Source organism: Macaca nemestrina, chromosome 17, assembly GCF_043159975.1.
Source record: "Macaca nemestrina isolate mMacNem1 chromosome 17, mMacNem.hap1, whole genome shotgun sequence".
In the NCBI taxonomy this organism is placed as follows: domain Eukaryota; kingdom Metazoa; phylum Chordata; class Mammalia; order Primates; family Cercopithecidae; genus Macaca; species Macaca nemestrina.
The window spans coordinates 84,442,494-84,465,450 of NC_092141.1; the positions used below are offsets into that span (position 1 = coordinate 84,442,494).

At 50.5% G+C, this 22,957-nt stretch overlaps 1 protein-coding gene across 8 annotated transcripts in view; it reads left to right on the forward strand.

Moving 5' to 3' along the window:
- LOC105469163 (transmembrane protein 94) overlaps window positions 1–22,957 on the forward strand; it is a 45,684-nt gene that overhangs the window by 7,797 nt on the left and 14,930 nt on the right. For 5 of the 8 annotated variants that reach the window (XM_011719822.3, XM_011719828.3, XM_011719823.3 and 2 more), the window contains exons 1-3: window positions 8,954–9,080; window positions 13,423–13,718; window positions 22,710–22,829. In XM_011719822.3, the coding sequence (XP_011718124.1) occupies window positions 13,665–13,718; window positions 22,710–22,829 (174 nt within the window). In that variant the 5' untranslated portion in view covers window positions 8,954–9,080; window positions 13,423–13,664. Of the gene's footprint in view, window positions 1–8,950; window positions 9,081–13,422; window positions 13,719–22,709; window positions 22,830–22,957 lie in introns of those variants that run through there. The other 3 variants (XM_011719825.3, XM_024788911.2, XM_011719830.3) reach the window with 1 other exon arrangement.

Consider the following 22,957-nt stretch of genomic DNA (forward strand, 5'->3'; position numbering starts at 1 on the left):
ATTTGCTTGAGCCCCAGAGTTCTAGACCAGTCTGGGCAACATAGCAAGACCTTATTTCTACAAAAAAAAAAAAAAAAAAAAAAAAAAAAAGCAACTGGTCATGGTGGCATGTGTCTGTAGTCCCAGCTGCTTGGGAGGCTGAAGTGGAAAGATTGTTTGAGCCCAGGAGTTTGAGACTGCAGTTCCAGTGAGCCATGATCGTGCCACTGCACTCCAGCCTGGGCAGCAGAATGAGAATCTGTCTCCAAAAGAAAAAAAAGGAAAAAATATATATATACAGTTTAAACTATATAGAAATAGAAAGATACTGTACATTTGAAGTCAGTCTAGCTCTTATAGCATCCTAGTTCCTGTTTTGGGGCCTCCCAGAGTAAGCCTGACCCTTCTCACTGCTTATAGCCATGATACCTTTCTAGCCCTGCTTGCACCCAAAATGTGTTTTTGGTGTACTAGCTAAGCATCTTCAGTTCTTTCTGCCATTTCTCATGTCTTGGTTTCTCCAACCTGGTTGCTGGTCTCTGAAGGCCTTCCAGTTTTGTTAGTGTCCTTCTTAAAGTGTGTGATGTACAACTGAACAAAATATTCCAGGAGTTCTCTGATATGTACAGAAATCAGACTTCCTCATTTCTTGTTAGGGACACGGGATATCTATTAATGCAGCCTAAATGTGAATGAACTTTGAGTGAGCACACACTCATATTGAAATTGCATCTAATTAATCCATTTGTGGTAGTTTTATACAGTAGTTTTTGAACCTAAGTGCAGGACTTAATATTTTTTCCAGTTAAACTGAACCCATTTGATTTGGCCCATCACTTCAGCCTGTTGAGAGCCTCTTGGATTTTGACTTTGATCTCCTTTCCAGGTTTATGCTCTCCAAGAATTTGATTAGCATACCATCTGTTTCCTCACCCAAGTCATTGATAAAAATATTGACTATAATGCCACCAAGGATAGAATTCTACAGCTTGCTATTAAAAATTTCCCTCCAGCTTAACACAGATCTATCAATTAGTACCCTGTGGGCACTACCATTAAACTGAATACAAATCCACCAAACTGTATTTTTTGTGTGTTGGGCATGGCTAGCGTACAAGCACAGCTAATGAAGTTTGTCCTTGAAGGGATTAGAAGGACAGCCAACTCCTCATCTTGCCCTCAATCTGAGCCTTGGGCTCCCACTTAGTTCTTTTGGTTTTTTTTTTTTGGAGACGGAGTCTTGCTCTCTTGCCCAGGCTGGAGTTCAGTGGCACGATCTCAGCTCACTGCAAGCTCCGCCTCCCGGGTTCACGCCATTCTCCTGCCTCAGCCTCCCGAGTAGCTGGGACTACAGGTGCCCGCCACCATGCCCGGCTAATTTTTTGTATTTTTAGTAGAGATGTGGTTTCACCATGTTAGCCAGGATAGTCTCGACCTCCTGACCTCATGATCCGCCCACCTTGGCCTCCCAAAGTGCTGGGATTACAGGCATGAGCCACCGTGCCCAGCCCTTAGTTCTTTTTGACCTTGTTTCTGAGCTTGGCATCAGGAAGCATCCACCCCTTTGTTTTCATGGCTACTATTGCCACCTTTGTCTAGATACTTGGCATGGCAAACCAAGATTATCGTCATTTTCTTCTAACTCTTCTGCCTAAAATTTCTTTCCTTTTCCCTCTGATCCATGTTCTACCCTCTTAAAATACTGCTAACAGCCTGGGTAACATAGACCCTGTCTCCAGAAAAAAAATTGTCAGGCGTAGTGGCACATACCTGTGATCCTAGCTACTCGGGAGGCTGAGGTGGGAGGATCACTTGAGCCTGGGAAGTTGAGGTGCAATGAGCTGTGATTGCACCACCGTACTCTAGCCTGGGCAATAGGGTGAGACCCTATCTCAAAAAAACAAACAAACCTGTGGCCTACTCAGAAACCCAGACTCTTCAGTGACTCCTCAGAGCCTCTCCATTTTGGCCCCTTATCCCTGTGTATTTTTTCATTTTCTTTCTTTCTTTCTTTCTTTTTTTTGAGACGGAGTTTCGCTCTTGTTGCCCAGGCTGGAGTGCAATGGCGTGATCTTGGCTCACTGCAACCTCCGCCTCCTGGGTTCAAGCGATTCTCCTGCCTCAGCCTCCCAAGTAGCTGGGACTACAGGCGTGCGCCACCACGCCAGGCTGATTTTTGTATTTTTAGTGGAGACGGGGTTTCTCCATGTTGGTCAGTCTGGTCTCAAACTCCCGACCTCAGGGGATCCACCCACCTTGGCTTCCCAAAGTGCCGGGATTACAGGAATGAGCCACTGCACCCGGCTCTTTTTGTTGTTGTTGTTAGAGACAAGGTCTCATTCTGTTTCCCAGGCTGGAGTGCAGTGGTGTGATCATAGCTCCCTGCAGCCTTGAACTCCTGGTCTCAAGATCCTCCTGCCTCAGCCATATTCTCAGTCTTTTTCATTTTAGTCATTCTGATGGGTGTATATTGGTCTTTCATTGTGGTTTTAAATTTTTTTGTAAGACAGGGTCTTGGTATGTTGCCCAGGCTAGTCTCCAACTCTTGGCCTCAAGTCATCCTCCCCCGTCAGCCTCCCAAAGTGCTGAAATTACAGGCTTGAGCCACCATGCCCGGCCTTCTCATTGTGGTTTTAATTTTTGTTTCCCTAATGATTAATGTTGTTGACCATCTTTTCATATTCATATTGGCTGTTTTTATATCTTGTGAAAAGTCTGTTCAAATCTCTGCCTATTTGTTTGTTTTATTTATTTATTTATTAAGACAAGGTCTCACTTTGTTGCCCAGGCTGGAGTGCAGTGGCGAGATCATGGCTCACTGCAACCTCCAACTCTTGAGCTCAAGTGATCCTCCTGCCTCAGCCTCCCAAGTATCTAGGACTGCAGATGTGTACCACCATGCTTGGCTGAAATCTTTGCTCATTTTAAAATTGGGTTGTTGGTCTTGTTACTGAGCCGTAAGAATTACACACACACACACACACACACACATATATATATATATATAAAATAATCATTTTTTTTTAATCCCAAAGACTTCAAAACTACTTTTGCTTTTTGAGACGTGATTTTGCTATGTTGCTCAGGCTAGACTCGAACTCTTGGCCTCAAGTGATCTGTCTGCCTCAGCCTCCCAAAGTGCTTGGATTATAGGCAGGAGCTACTATGCCCAGCCTCAATTTCTTTATGGCACGTTTTGAAGAGTGGAAATTTTTTTTATTTTTATGGAACAATTTATCAGTTGTTTCCTTTTATTTATTTGTTTTTTAGAGGCAGGGTCTCACTCTGTTGCCTAGACTGTAGTGAAGTGGCACAATCATAGTTCACTGTAACCTTCAACTCCTGGGCTCAAGTGATTCCCCTACCTCAGCCTCCCAAGCAGTTAGGACTACAGGCGTGCTCCACCAGACCTGGCTAAAGTTGCTTTCTTTTATGGTTTATGTTTTTTGTGTTTTAAGAAATCTTTGCTTATCCCAAGTTACAAAGATTCCTGTCCCCACCCCTCCTGCATATTTTCTTCTGGAAGTGTTATAGATGTAACCTTTATGTTTAGATGTGTGATCCATTTTAAGTTAATTTTTGTATATGGTATGAAGTAAGGGTCAATATGTGTGAATCTAGTACTACTCTGTTCTGTTCCACTGATTTGTATGCCTCTCCTTGTATCAGTACCACATGTTTTGATTACTGTAGCTGTATGTTAAATCTTCAAATCAGGTAGTGTAAGTCCACAGAATTTGTTTCTCTTTTCAAAATTGTTTTGCCTATTCTAGGTTCTTTATCTTTCCATACAAATTTTAGAATCAGCTTGCCAATTTCTATGGAAGTCCCAGCTGGGACTTTGATTAAGATTGTATTGAGAGGCTGGGTGCGGTGGCTCAAACCTGTAATCCCAGCACTTTGGGAGGCTGAGGCAGATGGATCACCTGGGGTCAGGAGTTCAAGACCAGCCTGGCCAACATGGTGAAACCCCATCTCTACAAAAACAAAAAACAAAAAATTAGCCAGGCATGGTGGTGGGCACCTATAATCTCAGCTACTCGGGAGGCTGAGGCAGGAGAATCACTTGAACCCAGGAGGCAGAGGTTGCAGTGAGCTGAGATTGTGCCATTGCACTCTAGCCTGGGCAACGAGAAGGGGAATAAAAAAAAAGATTGTATTAAATCTATAAATCAGGGGATAATTGTCATCTTAATACTGAGCCTTCCAATCCATGAACATTGTATATTTCCCCATTTATTTAAGTCTTCTTTAATTTTTCTCAGCAGTGTACAGGTCTTACATATATTTTTATTAGAATAATTTATAGGTTTTTTTTTTTGAGACTGAGTTTTGTTCTTGTCACCCAGGCTGGAGTGCAATGGCGTGATCTCGGCTCACTGCCTCCGGGGTTCAAGTGATTCTTCTGCCTCAGCCTCCCAAGTATCTGGGATTACAGGCACCCACAACCACGCCTGGCTAATTTTTGTATTTTTAGTAGAGATGGGGTTTCACCATGTTGGCCAGGCTGGTGTGGAACTCCTGTCCTCAGGTGATCCACCCACCTCAGCCTCCCAAAGTGCTGGGATTACAGGTGTGAGCCACCGCGCCCGGCCATGCTGTTTTTATACTGTTATAAATGATATTAAAATTTTTATTTTCTGACATTTGATTATAGTATATAGAAATATATTTATATTTTGTATTTTGACCTTATATCCTACAACTTTGCACCCTTATTTGTTTTAGTATCTTATTTGTAGATTCCTTAGTATTTTCTCCATATACAGTTGATCTTGTCTTCTGCAAATAAAGACAGTTTCACTTATTTCTTTCCCATCATTATGCCATCCATTTGTTTTTCTTCCACCTTGCTTTTGAGTCCTTATTCTTCACCTAAGTGGCACTTGGTTCATATTTTTTGCTTGCTGCTGATAGTAATGGCAGTTGTCTATTGAGTACCTACTATATGTCAAATATTATACTAGATCCCCAACATATACTATTTTTCATAATTCTATAGCTCCTCTGTGAAATAGGTATTGTCATTTCCATTCTATGAACAAAGAGGCTCAGAGGGACAAATAATTTGTCAAGGCCACTGGCGTTCAAGACAAACTGGAGCTAGGATTTGAACCCAGGGATATTTGGCTTTGAATCCTGTGCTTGTTTTCACAGTGGACTAGGAGCAGAACTGGCCCTTTAAGGACCCGGCTACTGGTTTCAGATCAGACAGTTAAGAATGGCTGTCTCCCAGAATCCCATGTATGGAATGATGGGAAAACAGAGACTCTTAGAAAAATGTCCTGTTCCTGGCTGCCCTCTCTGTACTGCTGTGGTTCCAGCTGGCCACAGAGTGATTTTGCTTTTCTAGCGTTGGCAGAAGGAGTTAACAGGCACAGTCCCCATCTGGCTCCTGGTGCTTTTCCCTGTGTGGCAACGATCTCATCCAGCCCCTGCTGGGATGGGGTGCCATGGGGACCTCAAGCTGCAGTCGTAAACAGGACTGGGGCAGCCTGAGTCAGACAGTGGCCTTGGGGAGGAGTGGCTTTGGTCCCTCAGGATCCCATTTCAGTTGGCTGCCAAAGACTGAATGTCACTGCATTGCAAGGCCACTTCCAGCGTCCCTGTCTGTATCTGAGCCTTTGAGGCTGGCTCAGTTTTCAAAGGCAGAGGTGGGACAGACTTGGTTGCTCAGCCTGGGGCACCAGCATGGGTGCCACCTTGAGAGGAATTGGACGGGGTTTTGGAGTGGAGCTGGCGGTAGAACTGGGGACTTCTGGTTGGGTCCTCCGGACACAGCTTTTATTGTTTCTTGACAGCTTTTTTCTGGGTCAGTTCTCCTGGGTTTCTGCCTGGTACCCCTTGACAAGGCTTGCTGCTGGCCCCCAAAAAACTGTCCTAGTCGTTAGGTTAGTGCTTTCTCCAAGAGGAGTCGCTTGGCATCAAACCAGAATACTCAGTGTCACTCTTTGCTCAAACACACCCTGGTCCGAGATCATTAGAGTTGTGATGGCTGCCAGGGCGGGAGGGTGGGGGCTGGTGAGGGTAGGTGGGGAGGTAGAGCTAACCTCATTTTCCAGGTAAGCAGGCCCGCTTTTGTCAGACCTGTTGTCAAATTGGGCTGCCACTGCGTTCTGGGGACGCAGTGGACGTCCACCCTGCTGCTGTCCCAGCTGCCCGCTGATTATCCAACTTGCATATCTAGATTTCACTTGATGTTAAGACTAACCTTAACCCTAATTTTTTTTTTTTTTTTTGAGACCAAGTCTCACTCTGTCGCCCGATTGGAGTGCAGTGGCACAATCTCAACTCACTGCAACTTCTGCCTCCCAGGTTCAAGTGATTCTCCTGCCTTAGCCTCCTGAGTAACTGGGATTATAGGTGCCCACCACCACGCCTGGCTAATTTTTTTTTTTTTTTTTTTTTTTTTTTTTTTTTTTTTTTTTTTTGAGACGGAGTCTCGCTGTGTCTCCCAGGCTGGAGTGCAGTGGCGTGATCTCGGCTCACTGCAAGCTCCGCCTCCCGGGTTCACGCCATTCTCCCGCCTCAGCCTCCCAAGTAGCTGAGACTACAGGCGCCCGCCACCACGCCGGCTAGTTTTTTGTATTTTTAGTAGAGACGGGGTTTCACCATGTTAGCCAGGATAGTCTCGATCTCCTGACCTCGTGATCCACCCGCCTCGGCCTCCCAAAGTGCTGGGATTACAGGCTTGAGCCACCGCGCCCAGCCTAATTTTTGTATTTTTAGTAGAGATGGGGATTCACCATGTTGGCCGGGCTGCTCTGGAACTCCTGACCTCAAGTGATCTGCCTGCCTTGGCCTCCCAAAGTGCTGGGATTACAGGCGTGAGCCACTGTGCTCGGCCTTAACCCTAAATTTTCAAAATGCTGGCTGGGTGCAGTGGCTCATGCCTGAAATCCCAGCACTTTGGGAGGCCGAGGCAGGCAGATCACTTGAGGTCAGGAGTTCATGACCAGCCTGGGCAACATAGCAAGACCCAATCTCTACCAAAAAAGTAGTAATAATAAAAATGCCAATAAACCCTTTGGGAGGCTGAGGTGGGTGGATCACCTGAGGTTGGGAGTTGGAGACCAGCCTGACCAACATGGTGAAACCCCGTCTCTGCTAAAAATACAAAAATTAGCTGGGCGTGGTGGCATATGCCTGTAATCCTAGCTACTCAGGAGTCTGAGGCAGGAGAATCGCTTGAACCCGGGAGGCAGAGGTTGCAGTGAGCTGAGATCATGCCATTGCGCTCCATCCTGGGCAATAAGGGTGAAACTCCGTCTCAAACAAACAAACAAAAAAGCCAATAAACCAAGGCTTTTCCTGCATGCTGTAATTCAGTGATAAACAGAGTACATATGGAACAAAACACAGTGTGCCTTTGAAAATGAAGGTTGAGGCTGGGCACAGTGATTCACGCCTGTAGCCTGTAGTCGCGGAACTTTAAGAGACTGAGGTGGGGAGCATTGCTTGAGTCTAGGAGGTTAAGACCAACCTGGGCAACATAGCAAGACCCCTTCTCCACACAGAATTTTAAAAAATAATAATAGCCTGGGCATGGTAGCTCATGCCTGTAATCCCAGCACTTTGAGAGGCTGAGGCAGGTGGATCACTTGAGGTCAGGAGTTCAAGACCAGCCTGACCAACATGGTGAAACCCTGTCTCAACTAAAAATACAAAAATTAGCCGGGGATGCTAGTGCATGCCTGTAATCCCAGCTACTTGAGAGGCTGAGACAGGAGAGTCACTTGAGCCCAGGAGGTGGAGGTTGCAGTAAGCAAAGGTCACGCCACTGCACTCCAGCCTGGGCAAGAAAGCAAGACTCCATCTCAAAATAATAATACTAATAATAGAGAAAATGGGCGGGCGCGGTGGCTCACACCTGTAATCCCAGCACTTTGGGAGGCCGAGGCGGGCGGATCATGAGGTCAGGAGATCGAGACCATCCTGGCTAACACGGTGAAACCTTGTCTCTACTAAAAATACAAAAAAATTAGCATGGCGTGGTGGCGGGCACCTGTAGTCCTAGCTACTCGGGAGGCTGAGGCCGGAGAGGCATGAACCTGGGAGGCGGAGCTTGCAGTGAGCTGAGATTGTGCCACTGCACTCCAGCCTGGGTGACAGAGCAAGACTCCATCTCAAAAAAAAAAAAAAAAAAAGAAAGAAAGAAAATGAAGGCCGGGCACAGTGGCTCATGCCTGTAATTCCAGCACTTTGGGAGTCTGAGGTGGGTGGATCACGAGGTCAGGAGTTCAAGACCAGACTGACCAAAATGGTGAAACCCTATCTTTACTAAAAATACAAAAATTAGCCGGGCGTGGTGGCAGGTGCCTGTAGTCCCAGCTACTCAGGAGGCTGAGGCAGGGAATTGCTTGAACCCAGGAGGCGGAGGTTGCAGTGAGCCAAGATTGGGCCACAGCACTCCAGCCTGGGTGACAGAGTGAGACTCCATCTCCAAAAAAAGAGAAAATGAAGGGTAAAAGAGAGAGAGTTTGTACCCCTCCAGAATCCTCTCTGTGGCCCTCTCCCTCCTGGGCTCAGAGAGTGGAATTCATCCAGAGCTGACTGCTGCTCGACAGGGCTGACCCCGTCTGTTGGTCAGTGAGTCTCGCTCTTTTCCACGTACCATGCTGTGGTTTAGATGATACTGTTATGTTGGGAGGCTGAGGCGGGAAGATCACTTGAGGTCAGGAGTTGGAGACCAGCCTGGCTAACATGGCAAAACCCTGTCTCTACTGAAAAATACAACATTAGCTGGGCGTGGTGACACACACCTATAATCCCAGCTACTTGGAAGCTGAAGCAAGAAAATCGCTTGAACCCAAGAGACAGAGTTTGTAGTGAGCCGAGATCTTGCCACTGTACTCCAGCCTGAGCAATAGAGCGAGACTCCGTCTCAAAAAAAAAAAAACAGATACTGTTGTGTTTCACAGTAGCTGCCTGTTCCAGCAACCTGGGTGATTTCTTTCTTCTTTTTCCCCAGATGTTGGGACCGTGACAGACTCACCGGGATTTGTACATGCTGGGGAGGAGACTTCCTTTTGGGGGTGACCACATTCATCTGGGCATGCCTGCAGTACTCTTGGCCCATGGACCTGAAGGAGAAGCACCTGGTAGGCCATATCCTATTACCTTATAGGTATTGTCTGTGTGTCTCTGTTGAACTCTCCCTACTTGTTTTTGCCTGGGAGGTCCTTAACTGGGGGCTTTAAGCAAAAGTTGAGGGAGGAGGTATGGCTCTGAGTCTTGGGGGATGCAACTGTGACCTCTCGGCTGGAAAGCACAGACTCACGGAGCTATGAATAAAGGATGAAGGTGGACCTATTTAACCGCATGGGACCAGGGTTTCTGATTTAGGTTGGCTCCAAGCCAGTCTTCCACTTCTTGCCCAGGGGTGTGTAATTTAGTTTGTTTGCCCTTTGCTAGGGCAATGTCCTAACCTGCTGAGCTGTGCTGAGGGCTGTTGGGCACCCTCTCTGTGGTTAGGGAAGAGCTCCCCAATCAGACTCCAAACACAGCTGCCTAATCAGCTGGTGGTGAGCAGCCAGGTGGCCCAGGCCATCCATAAAATCGGTCTTCTCCTCCCAGCCTGGCTTGGCCCAGGTTCTATGTACACCATCTTTGGATGGAGGTAGAGTTGTCAATCAGAAAACTCTTCTCCCTTGACAAAGGCTGCCCCAGAGGAAGTCCTTTTGTCTCTTGCCAACTTCTGCCACCCCTTCCTAATAGATCTTTCTGTCTCTGCTCATCAGCCTCCACTTGGCTGCCACAAAACTGGTCACTGGTTCCACACGACCCACTTAACCTGTAGTGTGTGCAGAGCCCTCCAGAATCCTGCTCCTGCCCGTGGATTTGGTGGTCCTAGCCTCCCTGCTTTGACTTTAGCACTAGTAATTACTCTAAAATGCTTCCCACCCCTTTTCCTGGAAACTTCTGTTCTTCCTTCAAGACCCACTTTTGGCATCATCTTCTCCACTTAAGTCCTCCTTCCTTCCAGAGGTCCTTCCTTTCAGCATTCATAGCACCTCCACCATTGTACTCACTATTCTATGGAAATAACTCATCTCTTCCACTTCATCTCAGTATCCCTAGCTCACAGCACCGAGCCTGGCATGTAGCAAGGGCTTAGTACATATTTATTGACCTGAACTTCTGAATAGTGATCTTCCTTCCAGGGAGATCTTGGGAAGGTCTGGAGAGGGGGCTGTGGGCTCACTCCCTGGGCCTCTGCTGGCACCGGGCTGGCTGACTGCTTCCTGTTCAGCTCCAGGCCTCCTGTGTCTCTGGACCAGCTGTGCAATAGGCTTCTGGAATTGAACTTGAAGCAGGTGTGCTTGGCTTCCTGTTCACAGCCACCTCTGGGTGCTCGGCAGATATCTACCCTAGCAGTGATTGGCACAGAGGGAAAGCTACACTTGCCTCTCTCCTAGCTGGGAATAAGATCAGAAGGTGTCTTGGAGGAGTGGCTTTGGAGGGGCTGGCATAGTGGTCACTGATGGTAAGAGGGTCGTCCCCTGCAAACAGCCGCAAGGGCTCTGCGCTGCTCAGTTCCAAGGAGCACATCCCCAGAGGCTCTGCTGTTATGTAATGTGGTGGCCTGCCTGGGTGAGGCTGAATGCCCCCAAAACAGAGGATGGTATTGTCTTCTGGTTCCAGCCAGAACCACTGAACACTAGTGCCTAGTGTATGGGAGAAATAAAGTTCTGTATGGAGGGGCTGGCTTCTCTCTCCAGCCTGAGGGAGAAGACTTGAGGACCCAGCTGGATAGCTCTCAGGGGCCATTTTTCCTGGAGGGTTTCTCTTTGTCCTCCTCCTCTTTCTGGATAGGTGACCCCTGACCTGGAAAGCATTTTCAGTCATCACTGGCAGTCACCATACTATGGAATGGCAGCTTTGGGTTGGCAGAGCTTTAGGCACCAGGGAGGTGGCCCCTGGCTTAGAGAGGCTTATTGTCTAGTAGAGGAAGTGATAGTACGAGCAGGCTGGGCACAGTGGCTCACGTCTGTAATCTCAGCACTTTGGGAGGCCAAGGTAGGCAGATCATTTGAGACCAGGGGTTCGAGACCTGCCTGGCCAACATGGTAAAACCCCGTCTCTACTAAAAATACAAAAATTAGCTGGGCGTGGTGGCACGTGCCACTAATCCCAGCTACTTGGGAGGCTGAGGCAGGAGAATCGCTTGAACCCAAGAGGCAAAGGTTGCAGTGAGCAGAGATTGAACTACTGCACTCCAGCCTGGGCGACAGAACAAGACTCTGTCTCAAAACAACAACAAACAAAATGGATAGTACAAGCAGTAAAGTAATAGGACCTAGTAGGGCCTCTAGCTGAGGTAACTTGTGAGTTGTATAAATGGACTTATAAAGATAATCTCAGCTGGGTACGGTGTCTTATGCCTGTAATTCCAGCACTTTGGGAGGCCGAGGCAGGTGGATCACCTGAGGTCAGGAGTTTGAGACCAGCCTGGCCAACATGGTGAAACCCTGTCTCTACTAAAAATACAAAAATTAGTTGGGCATGGTAGTGTCTGCCTGTAATCCCAGCTATTTGGGAGGCTGGGGCAGGAGAATCTCTTGAACCTGGGAGGCAGAGGTTGCAATGAGCCAAGATTGGGATCACACCACTGCACTCCAGCCTGGGGGACAGAGCAGAATCTCTTAAAAAAAAAAAACAAAAAACAAACAAACAAAAAAAAACAGAGCGTGTCTTGGAGGAGTAGGCTTTGGAAGGGCTGGCATAGTGGTTATTGATGGTAAGAGGGTCGTCCCCAGGCTTAGCCCAGGAGCGGTTTGGCTCAGAGATGATTCTCTGCTTCTGATCCATCAGTTCTGTCTCCTTCAAAGCCCTCACCCCTGTCCTCAGTCCTCCAGCCCACAGTGGCCCTGCTGTAGCAGTGATGGCCTGGGTTCCTGCTGCTTGGGTGCAGGGCTCCCTTCTCCATTTGCTGAGGTAGGCAGTGTAGGAAGGGTGGCAGGGCCCAGAGAGGGATGCACTGGGGCCTGCACAGCAGGTAGGCTAGTCCCTGTGTGCTATTCTTGCTGGGGCCTGTCACATAGAAGGGACAGTGTTTGCGGACTTGTAGCTCCCACCCGAGCAGTGCCTCAGGAACAGGAGAGAGGGGACAGGAGTCTTTCTCTTTGGCTACAGCCAGTTTGCAGAGCAGCAGCATCCTCACAGTGGCTGGCATGGAAGCTGACCCCCACTGCCAACCTTTCCTGCTCTCCATGGAGTCTTCCTGTTCTTAACCTCTGTACTGCCTGGGCCCTCCCTTCTGTTCTCACTCAGCACTCTGTTTGGGGGCCCCACAGGGAGCTGCGCTCATGAAAGGGAATGGGGAGGCTGGCTTGGGCTGCTGAGGCTCCTTCTTCCCTGCAGCTTGAGATGGTGTCGTCTAGGAAACGGAGGGCCCTGGAGAAACATGCTCAGGCTCCAGCTCACACTCTCCAGCTCTGGAACCTGTGAGACTGTTTCTTCTCCCCTAGGGTGTGTAACCCCATTATAAGGATGGCTTTAGGCAGAGAAGTGTCTCATCCACTCCTCATGCCTTGGCCCCTCCTTCACTCAGGGTGTCTGTGCTGTGAGCATCCCGTATGTCAAACTCGAGGTCCCTGAATGATGCCCCTGGAGCCACGACTGACTTAGGCTCTGCCTGATGCTCTGGCATGTGCTGAGGCAGGAGCTCCAGGTATCTGGCCTCCTCTCTGCCTCAGGGTTGCAGGGCCTGGGCATTCCTGGGCAGCCTCATGGGCCCAGCAGCACTTGGGCAGGTATGTCTGAATGTATTGGGGCATCACCGGCTGCTGGCCCAGCTCTTCCCTGCATGGCTGTTAGGGTGTCCATGCTACCTGGCAGGAAGGTATTGGAGTCTTCAGAGGCCCTTTGGGCTGGCTCTTCCTTCCCTACTGGATCCTTCCTTCTACCAGCTGCCTGGCCTTGGGCTTTGCCTTCCTAGAAGTCACTGCTTGAGTCTTCTCAGAGGCCAGTCCATCCCGTCCCCCTCCACACAGGATGTGCTGCTATTAATAACCCACAAGTCCCCTCTCCCCTCCTTCCTGCAGCTGTAACTATGGAAAGGGCTGTTGGCTTGGCTCCGTGCTGGGGAGTCGTCATGTGATTTGGGGGGTTCTTGTGGATGATGGGCTCACCCAGTGACTTGGGGACAAAGGACAGGTCATTTGGGAAGACAGCTGGGATTTGTGTGTCCCAGGGTTCCCCTTGATACTGGCAGTTGTCTTCAGGTTTCTGGGACAGGGGCAGTTTCTCCTCCATCTGTCCCTCTGTCTGTCCATATCCTAGCTGCATGGTGCCCCTCAGCTCACCCCGCAGTGGCCTCCTCTGAAGAGCAGGCCAAGCTCCTGGACATCTGGCAGCGCATCGGACAAACTTTCTCTTCTCAATGCTCCTGTTTCCTCCCTCCTTCTCTTTCCTCTCCTCCCCTCCCTCCCGCCCTTCCAGGGCTGCTGCCTCCTCCTCCCTCCCTGAATCTGCAGCGTGACTAGAAATAGGCTGAATTAATCAGCAGATTGAAGCTCTGCTCTGCTGCGCCGATTCTCCGCAGCACCCGGCTCCTTGCTCACACACTCTCAGCTGTCTCCATCTCTTCTCTCGTCTTCTCGCTCTCTCTCTTCACCCTCCCCGCTTTGAGGGAGGTGTTGGAAGTTCTTGCAGCTGACTGCTTGTGGCTCAGGCTCTGGCCCATGCTCTTCAAGCAGGCAGAGCTATGGATGCCCCATCAGGGCAAAGGCAACAAAGTGAGTATGCTGGCGGGGCTTTTATGCTTCTCTTTAAAATGCTGTGTTCTCTGCTTTGTGTGGGAGTCTTTGGGTTAGCGGTTGCTGTGAGCGTCCTGAAGACAATGCAAAATGGGAGGCTGCTTGAATGAGCATGGGTAGCGGGGACCTGGGAAGGGGACTGGGAATGAGAGCCAGAAGGCCAATGTGCCTGGGGAGCTGCCAGCCAGGTGCCTGAGTCACCCAGAGCAGGACTGGACCCAAGCCTCCCAGGGGATACCCTGCCAAGGCATGTGAGGACCTGGGTTTCCATGCACAGGTGACAGTAGCTCAGGGCCAGGATGTCATCCCTCCTCAGGGCCAATGAAGGCATTTTGAAGGCACAATGAAGAACCACGTGGGGAACTAAGACAAAAGCCAACAGGGTGGGGAGGATTTTTTCCTAGGTCCTGATGGCTACAGGAGGTGGGGAAGAATGTGGGTGAAAGTGTTAAGGTCAGCATGAGCCAGGAAGAGGAGGAAGCAGCTCCGCTCGAGGCTCTGATTTGCCTGGCTGCAGACAGAGTCCATCTGTGTCTGGCTCAACTCAGAAGAGTGTGTAGTGGCTGAATCTCTGCTTCCATGATTCGGGCATTGTGTGGAGTCCAGCTTTGTGTCCCTTCCATACCTGCACTGACGACAATAGTGGGGACCCAGAGAGGGGGCCAGGCTTGAGATGGAGTTTCACTATGTTGCCCAGGCTGGTCTCGAACTCCTGGGCTCAAGCGATCCACCCGCCTCAGCCTCCCAAAGTGTTGGGGTTACAGGCATGAGCCACCATGCCCAGCCAGCCAGTTCTAATTAGTAGTTATCTGCTGTTGTCAAGGCTGAAGGTCAAGGTCTAAATTCATAACCTGTCTACCTGAGCCTAGGGGACCTTGATTCTGTTGCTCCTGAGACAGCTGGAGTAGAAAGGAGAGCAGCTGCTGTGCCCAGAACACCATGCAGGAGCTCTGAAAGGGGACAGGGCGGCCGGGTGCAGTGGCTTATACCTGAATTTCCAGCACTTTGGGAGGCCAAGGTGAGCGGATCACGAGGTCAGGAGTTCGAGACCAGCCTGGCCAACATAGTGAAACCCTGTCTTTACTAAAAATACAAAACTTAGCTGCACATGGTGGCTCATGCCTTTAGTCCCAGCTACTGTGGAGGCTGAGGCAGGAGAATCGCTTGAACCCAGGAGGAGGAGGTTGTGGTGAGCCATTGCGCCACTGCACTCCAGCCTGGGCAACAGAGTGAGACTCCATCTTTTTTTTTTCCTTTTTCTTTTTTCTTTTCTTTTTTTGAGATGGAGTCTCTTTCTGTCGCCCAGGCTGGAGTGCAGTGGTGTGATCTTGGCTCACTGCAAGCTCCGCCTTCCGAGTTTATGCCATTCTCCTGCCTCAGCCTCCCAAGTAGCTGGGAATACAGGCGCCTGCCACAATGCCTGGCTAATTTTTTGTATTTTTAGTAGAGACGGGGGTTTCACCGTGTTAGCCAGGATGGTCTTGATCTCCTGACCTCGTGATCTGCCTGTCTCAGCCTCCCAAAGTGCTAGGATTACAGGCGTGAGCCACCGCACCTGGCCAACTCCATCTTAAAAAAAAGAAAAACAAAAAGAAAAAAAGGAAAGGGGAGAGGGCCTGGGGCTTGGGGGTTTCGGGCTCTGGGTCACCTGATAAACCTGATGGAAGCGGCACAGGAGAGCTCAGGTGTGTCAGCTATCCAAAGTGCCTTAGTCTATCCAGGTGCTCAGCTTCAGACCTCCAGAGCTGGGCCTGTTCAGTGGCAGACTCCTTGTGGTTCTGATTTGATGGATAGAATTCTTTCACCACCCTGCTGTTCCTCCAAATCCCCACGCCCTGCCAGCGTCCCCCTTTGATGATAGAACACAGAGAGCTGGCCGGGCGTGGTGGCTCATGCCTGTAATCCCAGCACTTTGGGAGGCCGAGGCGGGTGGATCACAAGGTCAGGAGATTGAGACCATCCTGGCTAACACGGTGAAACTCCGTCTCTACTAAAAATGCAAAAAATCAGCCGGGCGTGGCGGCAGGCGCCTGTAGTCCCAGGTACTTGGGAGGCTGAGGCAGGAGAATGGCGTGAACCCTGGAGGCGGAGCTCGCAGTGAGCCGAGATCGCACCACTGCACTCCAGCCTGGGCGACAGAGCAAGACTCCGTCTCAGAAAAAAAAAAAAAAAAAGAACACAGAGAACAAGCCCTGTGATGGGCGTTTGCTGCCTGCCTCTCCTGAGTCAGGACTTCCTTAGAGCCGTGTTATTTTCTCCTCTTGCTCCAGTTAAGCCTGAGCAGTGAAAACAGTGGAATGGGGTTAGTGCTGCCTGAAAAGCATCCGTGTAATTTGAGAAGCAGGGCCTCCCTTCTCCTTGGCATGGTGGGAGTTTTTAGTATGTGGGAAGCTCTGAGAATCTCATGTCACCTTTGGGTACTTAAAGCCAGGTTAGATTTTTTCTCAGCCATCTTGGCCCCAGGAGTCAAGAAAAGGCGACCTCAGCTTGTGTGTGTCAACCTGGATTTCTGTTTCTCAGATAATAAGAACTGTGCCTGTTCCTTTGCTATGCCCTGCCATTGGTGCCCAGGCACATTGGGTACCCAGCCTAACTCCATGCTTTGGGAAAGGCTGGCAGAGCCCAATCACCCACCAACCCATTCTGAACTTCCTTCCAAAAGTATGAAGGTCTTCTGCTCTTATGTCACATGTCAAAGCTGAGGTACAATGAGTAAGAAAGCAGGCCAGGCATGGTGGTTCACGCCTGTAATCCCAGCACTATGGGAGGCGGGAGGATTGCTTGAACCCAGGAGCTCAGGACCAGCCTGGGCAACATGGCGAAACACCATCTCTACTAAAAATACAAACAATTAGCTGGGTGTCTTGGCATCACCTATAGTCCCAGCTACTTGGAAGGCTGAGGTGGGAGAATTACCTGAGCCTGGGAAGTCAAGGCTGCAGTGAGCTCTGATGGCACCACTACATTCCAACCTGGGCGACAGGAGTGAGACCGTCTCAAAAAAAACACTAAAAAAACCCCTAGCTGGGCATGGTGGTATACATCTGTGGTCTCAGCTGCTTGGAAACTGAGGTGGGAGAATTGCTTGAGCCCAGAAGATGGGGGCTGCAGGGAGCCAAGATGGTGCCATTGTACTCCATCCATCCTGGGCAACAGAGCAAGACCCTGTCTCAAAGGAAAAAAAAAAAAAAAACGAGCAAGAGAGAGCAGTGACTTGACCCTTAACTCAGACCCCCTGCTGGAGAGGAAGGTGAACGTCTGGGCAGTTGGATAAGCTCAGTTGAAGGCCGCAAAGAGCAGACTGGCCCAGAACGCTGGGTCCCCACCGCAGGGCTGGCCTGTGCGGGCAAGCGCTTCCTTTGGGCGGCATGTAATTACAGAATGGCTTATTTTTCCTCTACTGTGCTGTCTTTAATCACCAGTCTGGAGCTGGTGTCCCTGGCCAGACATAACATGCGGGGGCAGATGCACACAGACAGCTCTGCAGGCGCCCTGCCCGGGAGCATCTGCCACCCTCTGGCCCATACCTCCCACACCTGGAGGGGAGCAGAGCACAGCTTCAAGGTACCTGGGGTAGAGACAGCAAGAGAGCAGATGATGGCCAGGCTGGGTGAGGAGGTCCTGGCTGCTTGGAATGAGGCAGCGGGTGTCAGGACAGCTACCATGTGGCCCACGGGAATCGATGAATGTCCAAGATCTTCAGGCCTGACCAGAGGAGGGACACCTCCCTGGCTCTCTGACTACTCCTCTTAGCCTTTTCTTTTTTTTTTTTTGAGACGGAGTCTCGCTCTGTCACCCAGGCTGGAGTGCGGTGGCCGGATCTCAGCTCACTGCAAGCTCCGCCTCCCGGGTTCACGCCATTCTCCTGCCTCAGCCTCCCCAGTAGCTGGGACTATAGGCGCCCGCCACCTCGCCCGGCTAGTTTTTTGTATTTTTTAGTAGAGACGGGGTTTCACCGTGTTAGCCAGGATGGTCTCGATCTCCTGACCTCGTGATCCGCCCGTTTCGGCCTCCCAAAGTGCTGGGATTACAGGCGTGAGCCACCGCGCCCGGCTCCTCTTAGCCTTTTCTCTGCCTTGCTGGAAATTGTCACCTTCCTGAGTGTGGTCCTCATTCCAGGCCGAGCATCTTCCCAGCCGTGTACAGTTGCCTGGTCCTTCCTCTCTTTCTCCCTCCCAGTCTCCATGTCTTGGGTGGACAGCCTTCCCCCTCTGCAGGCCAGCTCTTCCTGCCTCCAGTAAGTTTCTCACTTGATCATGTCTGGAGGCCAGGCCCAGGCATGGGTCATTCCGTCCTGGGAACACTCACATCCATCTCTGTGGTGAGGAAGCTCAGAAGGCTGAGCCTGCGGGGAAGGCACTGGAGGCCTGGGGTCTCCGTGTACAGCGTCTGTCTCCTAGATCCTCGTCTTCCCTGGGGTGGAAGGAACAGACATCCATGCCCACAGACAGGAGAAGGCCTATCGTCTCCTCTTCCTGTTTCTCTTCCTCCCTTACAACCCTCCCTTAAGCTTTCCTTCCCTCCATGTCAGGAGCTCCGGGAGGCAGTAGGACAGGTACAGGCATTCATTTGCCCTGGCCCATGGCCCCTTTGGGAGGCCTCAGGATCCTTGCCAAAGGCGGGTGGGTGCGTTGGAGCACAGTATTTACCCATGTGGGGGTGTGAGGCCCCCGCCCGGAAGGCCATTTCTTTCTGAGCTGAAATAACCAGTTTATCCCCTCTGGGAAGAGGCAGCTCTTATCTTTCTAATCCCCCAAAGCCACTGTGGAGAGCAGGATTAGGGGAGAGTTAGGCAAGGGAGCTGGGGAATCCTGGGGCCAGGCCCACTTTGGAAGCCAGGCCCTGTCCCTCAGGCCAGCACTGGGGGCTCCACTTGGTTGCATCCTGTGGCAGGAGGACAGCAGCCCCGCGCCCAGCAGCCACTCTTAGTTATGGGATGTGCGCCCTGCCGGGGCTGAGGCTAAGTTGCCGAGGAGGGGGTGTGTGTGGAGATAGGCAGGAAGGAGTAAGTCCAGAAGGCTAGAGGGCACAGCCAGGGCAGGACTCTGGGAGACAGAACTGTGGGCCGCAGCATAGGGGGCAGGGAGGGCAGTGAGACGAGGCAGCCAGGGGTCCCCAGCCCCACAGCCTGTGGCCGAGCCTCCTCCGTGGCTGCCCAAAATCCCTTTCCTGGTGCCTGAGGTCTAGGGATTCGCTCTGCTTGCTCAGGAGGTTTTCCGGATGGAAGCTCACATGGATGCTTCTCAGGTGGCCCTGGAAAGACTCACTTCTCCTTCAGGTGCTGCCTTCCATGGGGCTCTTCTTTGTCCCAAGGCCTCAGAGCTGGGGTGTGGTGGCTCACGCCTATAATCAGAGCACTTTAGCAGGCTGAGGAGGGAGGATTGCTTGAGGTCAGCAGTTCAAGACCAGCCTGGGCAACATATCGAGGTCCCATCTCTACAAAAAAAAATGCAAAGGGCCAGGTGCAGTGGCTCACACCTGTAATCCTAGCAGTTTGGGAGGCTGAGGCAGGCAGATTGCCTGAGCTCAGGAGTTTGAGACCAGCCCGGGCAACATGGTGAAACTCCGTTTCTACTAAAATACAAAAAAAAATTAGCTGGGCGTGGTGGCGTGTGCCTGTAGTCCCAGCTACTCGGGAGGCTAAGGCAGGAGAATTTCTTGAACCCAGGTGGCAGAGGTTGCAGTGAGCCGAGATTATGCCATTGCACTCCAGCCTGGGTGACAGAGTGAGACTCCGTCTCAAAAAAGAAAAAAAAAAAAAAAGCAAAGAAAATTAGCTGGGTGTAGTCCCAGCCACTCCGTAGGCTGAGGCAGGAAGATTGCTGGAGCCTGAGAGGATGGATGCATGTCCATGCCACTGCATCCAGCCTGGGCAGCAGAGCAAGACCCTGTCTCAATTAAAAAAAATATACATATATATATGTGTGTGTGTGTGTGTATATATATATGTGTGTATGTGTGTGTGTGTATATATGTGTATATATGTGTATATGTGTGTGTATACGTGTGTGTGTGTGTGCGTATATATATAATGGGATTCTCTTTATCCCCAGAAATTTTGGTTTGGTAGATCCGGAGTGGGGCCTAGACATCCACATTTTTAAAAGCTGTGGTGTCTCAGCTACAGATTTTGGGCTGACAGTCCCGATTAAGGTGAAGCCTTGACTAAGCTGCGGAATGCCTCGGGTTGTTCCTGTTGCTGTTTCATTGGGATCATTGCATTCATTCATTCATTCAGCAAGTATTCATTGAGCTTGTGTGTGCCATGCACTGTCTTAGCAGTTGGATGGTGAGGGTGTGTGGAAATGGAAGAATTCAGAGCCTGTTTTTAAGGAATTTGCAGTCTGGCGGGAGAGCAGGCGTGTCAATCTGTGATTACAGTTGTGTAAGGTGCAGGCTGCAGGCCAGGTTGCCCAGGACACCATTGACATGTAAACCTCCACTGAAGTGCAGCCCCGGGTTTTGGGAAAATGTCCCAGAGGAGGTGATGTTTGAGCTGAGTCTTGAAGGAGAAGCAAGAGTTGTTTGGGGTGGGGCACGTGTTTCTGGCTGAGAAACACATCAAGTATATGAACATGAGCTGGAGGGGCTCAGCTCGTGCCAGAAGGAGCAGGAAAGGAGGCCAGAGAGGCTGGCACGTCTGAAGGGCCTCCAGGAGCACACGCAAGAATCAGACTTGATTTTAAGGGTAAATAGGTCATTTGACCAACCAGGCATGCCCTGCACTGGCCAAGGTGTTCCAGTGGGTTTGGAAAAGTTAGAGAGCGTGGGGTAGAGTTTGGGCAAGCATAAGGCCAGGGTTTGGAATGTTCTAGACGTGATTGGGTGAGACGGTCACTATGGGAGGAAAGGTGACTCTGGCAGTAGAGCAAGGTGGCAAGTTCAAGTTTTTTATTTTTTTTTTGAGACGGAGTTTCACTCTTGTTGCCTAGGCTGCAGTGCAATGGTGCAACCTCGGCTCACCGCAACCGCCACCTCCCGGGTTTAAGTGATTCTCCTGCCTCAGCCTCCCGAGTAGCTGGGATAACAGGCATGTACCACCACACCCAGCTAATTTTTTGTATTTTTAGTAGAGATGGGGTTTCTCCATGTTGGTCAGGCTGGTCTCGAACTCCTGACCTCAGGTGATCCGTCCACCTTGGCCTCCCAAAATGCTGGGATTATAGGCGTGAGCCACCACGCTCGGCTTCTTTTTTTTTTTTTTTTTTTTTTTTTTGAGACAGAATCTGGCCCTGTCACCCAGGCTGGAGTGCAGTGGCATGATCTTGGCTCACTGCAACCTCTGCTTCCCGGGTTCAAGTGATTCTCATGCCTCAGCCACCCAAGCAGCTTGGATTACAGGCATGCGCCACCATGCCTAGCTAATTTTTGTGTTTTTAGTAGAGATGGGGTTTCACCATGTTGGACTGGCCAGGCTGGTCTCAAACGCCTGACCTCAAGTGATCTACCTGTCTCAGCCTCCCAAAGTGCTGGGATTACAGGTGTGAGCCACCATGTTCGGCCCAAGTTCGGGTTTTTGGACATATTGACTCCTAGGTCCCTGTGAAGCAGCTATAGGCCATTCAGCAGACGGATCCACATTCAGGGTAGTGGTCAGACTTGAAGTAAAATAGGAGTTGTAGGCTTGTTGGTGGCAGGTGATCCATGACTGTGGATGAGGTTGCTCTGGAAACCTACAGAGGGTGGTAATGTGTCCTAGGTGGCCTGTGGGGTAGACGGATGGGGAAGAACAGTCAAAGGAGAAAACAGGAGAGAAGCCAGGAATGGGGGAGTCCTGACAGGGAGAGGCTGGGCCACAAGGTCGCCTAAGATGACGTGGTTGGTCCCTGCATCGTCGGGGTCTACCCCATCCACACCGTGTCCCACTCATCCTTGGTGAGATGGGAGTGTGCCTCTGCACAGTCCTGCCCTGGGAATAGCTGCCTTTTTTTCTAATATTTTAGTGTTACAATATCCTCTCTTTCATGAAATGGTAGTTACAGAAGATGGTGGGTTTTTTTCCTCCCCTGCCCCCTTCTTCCCTCCCTCCGTCCCTCACAGAGTTTGAAGGTTTTTCCTTCATGTCTTTCCTAGGAACAATGAAATGCTAGCATCTCTTTTTGTTGTTGTTGTTTGAGACAGGGTCTCATTTTGTCATTTAGGCTGAAGTGCAGTGGCACAATCACAGCTCACTACAACCTTGACCTCCTGGGCCCAAGTGATCCTCCTCCCAAAGTGCTGGGATTACTGGCGTGAGCCACCACGCTGGGCCAAAAGATAGCATCTCTATGTTAGTTTCCCTCTCTCCATTTAAAAACAGATCTATTTTAGGCCAGGTGTGGTGGCTTACGCCAGTAATCCCAGCACTTTGGGAGGCCAAGGCAGGCAGATCACTTGAGGTCAGGAGTTCAAGGCCAACATGACGAAACCTCGTCTCCGCTAAAAATACAGAAAATTAGCCAGGCGTGGTGGTGTGTGCCTGTAATCCCAGCTACTTGGGAGGCTGAGGCGGGAGAATCACTGGAACCCAGGAGGCAGAGGTTGTAGTGAGCCAAGATCACGCCACTGCACTCCAGCCTAGGAGACTAAGCAAGACTCCATCTAAAAAAAAATAAAATTGTCCATACCATCAAAGGTTGGCCCCCTTGCAATAAATTGGGAGATCAGTGGTGAGCACAAGCTGGGTGGGCAGGGAGCTCACTGGTGGCAGTGGGGAAAGTGAGTTGGGGAACATGCAATAAAAGAAAAAGTTGTTTTGTTTTTTAACTTAGCTGTAAAGAGTAGGGTAGGAGGCTGTGCACTTGAACAGTTTGTAATTTAGTGGAGATGGACATGGTCACACCTTGAGGGGCCAGAGCTGGTAGGGGAAGAGATGTGAGGATCCCAGAGGAGGGGAAGGATGAAGGGCCAGGGAAGGGGAGGGTTGGGGCCCGCGTGCCTTGCACAGCCTCAGCCTGGCAGTGATGCCCAACGCCTCCTGCTTGCCTGTAGGGCGAGCCTCCCTCGGCCCTGGGCCTGTCCACGCGGAAGGCCCTCAGCGTCCTGAAGGAGCAGCTGGAGGCAGTGCTGGAAGGACATCTCAGGGAGCGGAAGAAGTGTCTGACCTGGAAGGTGAAGCCTTTTCTCGGGACCACCAGAGCCTGGCTGAGATGGCAGGGAAGTGGGAGGCCCCTTCTCAGGACTCTGATGCACCGTCTCCCTGGATGGTGTGACCCAACTGAGGCCTCATGAAATGTTAG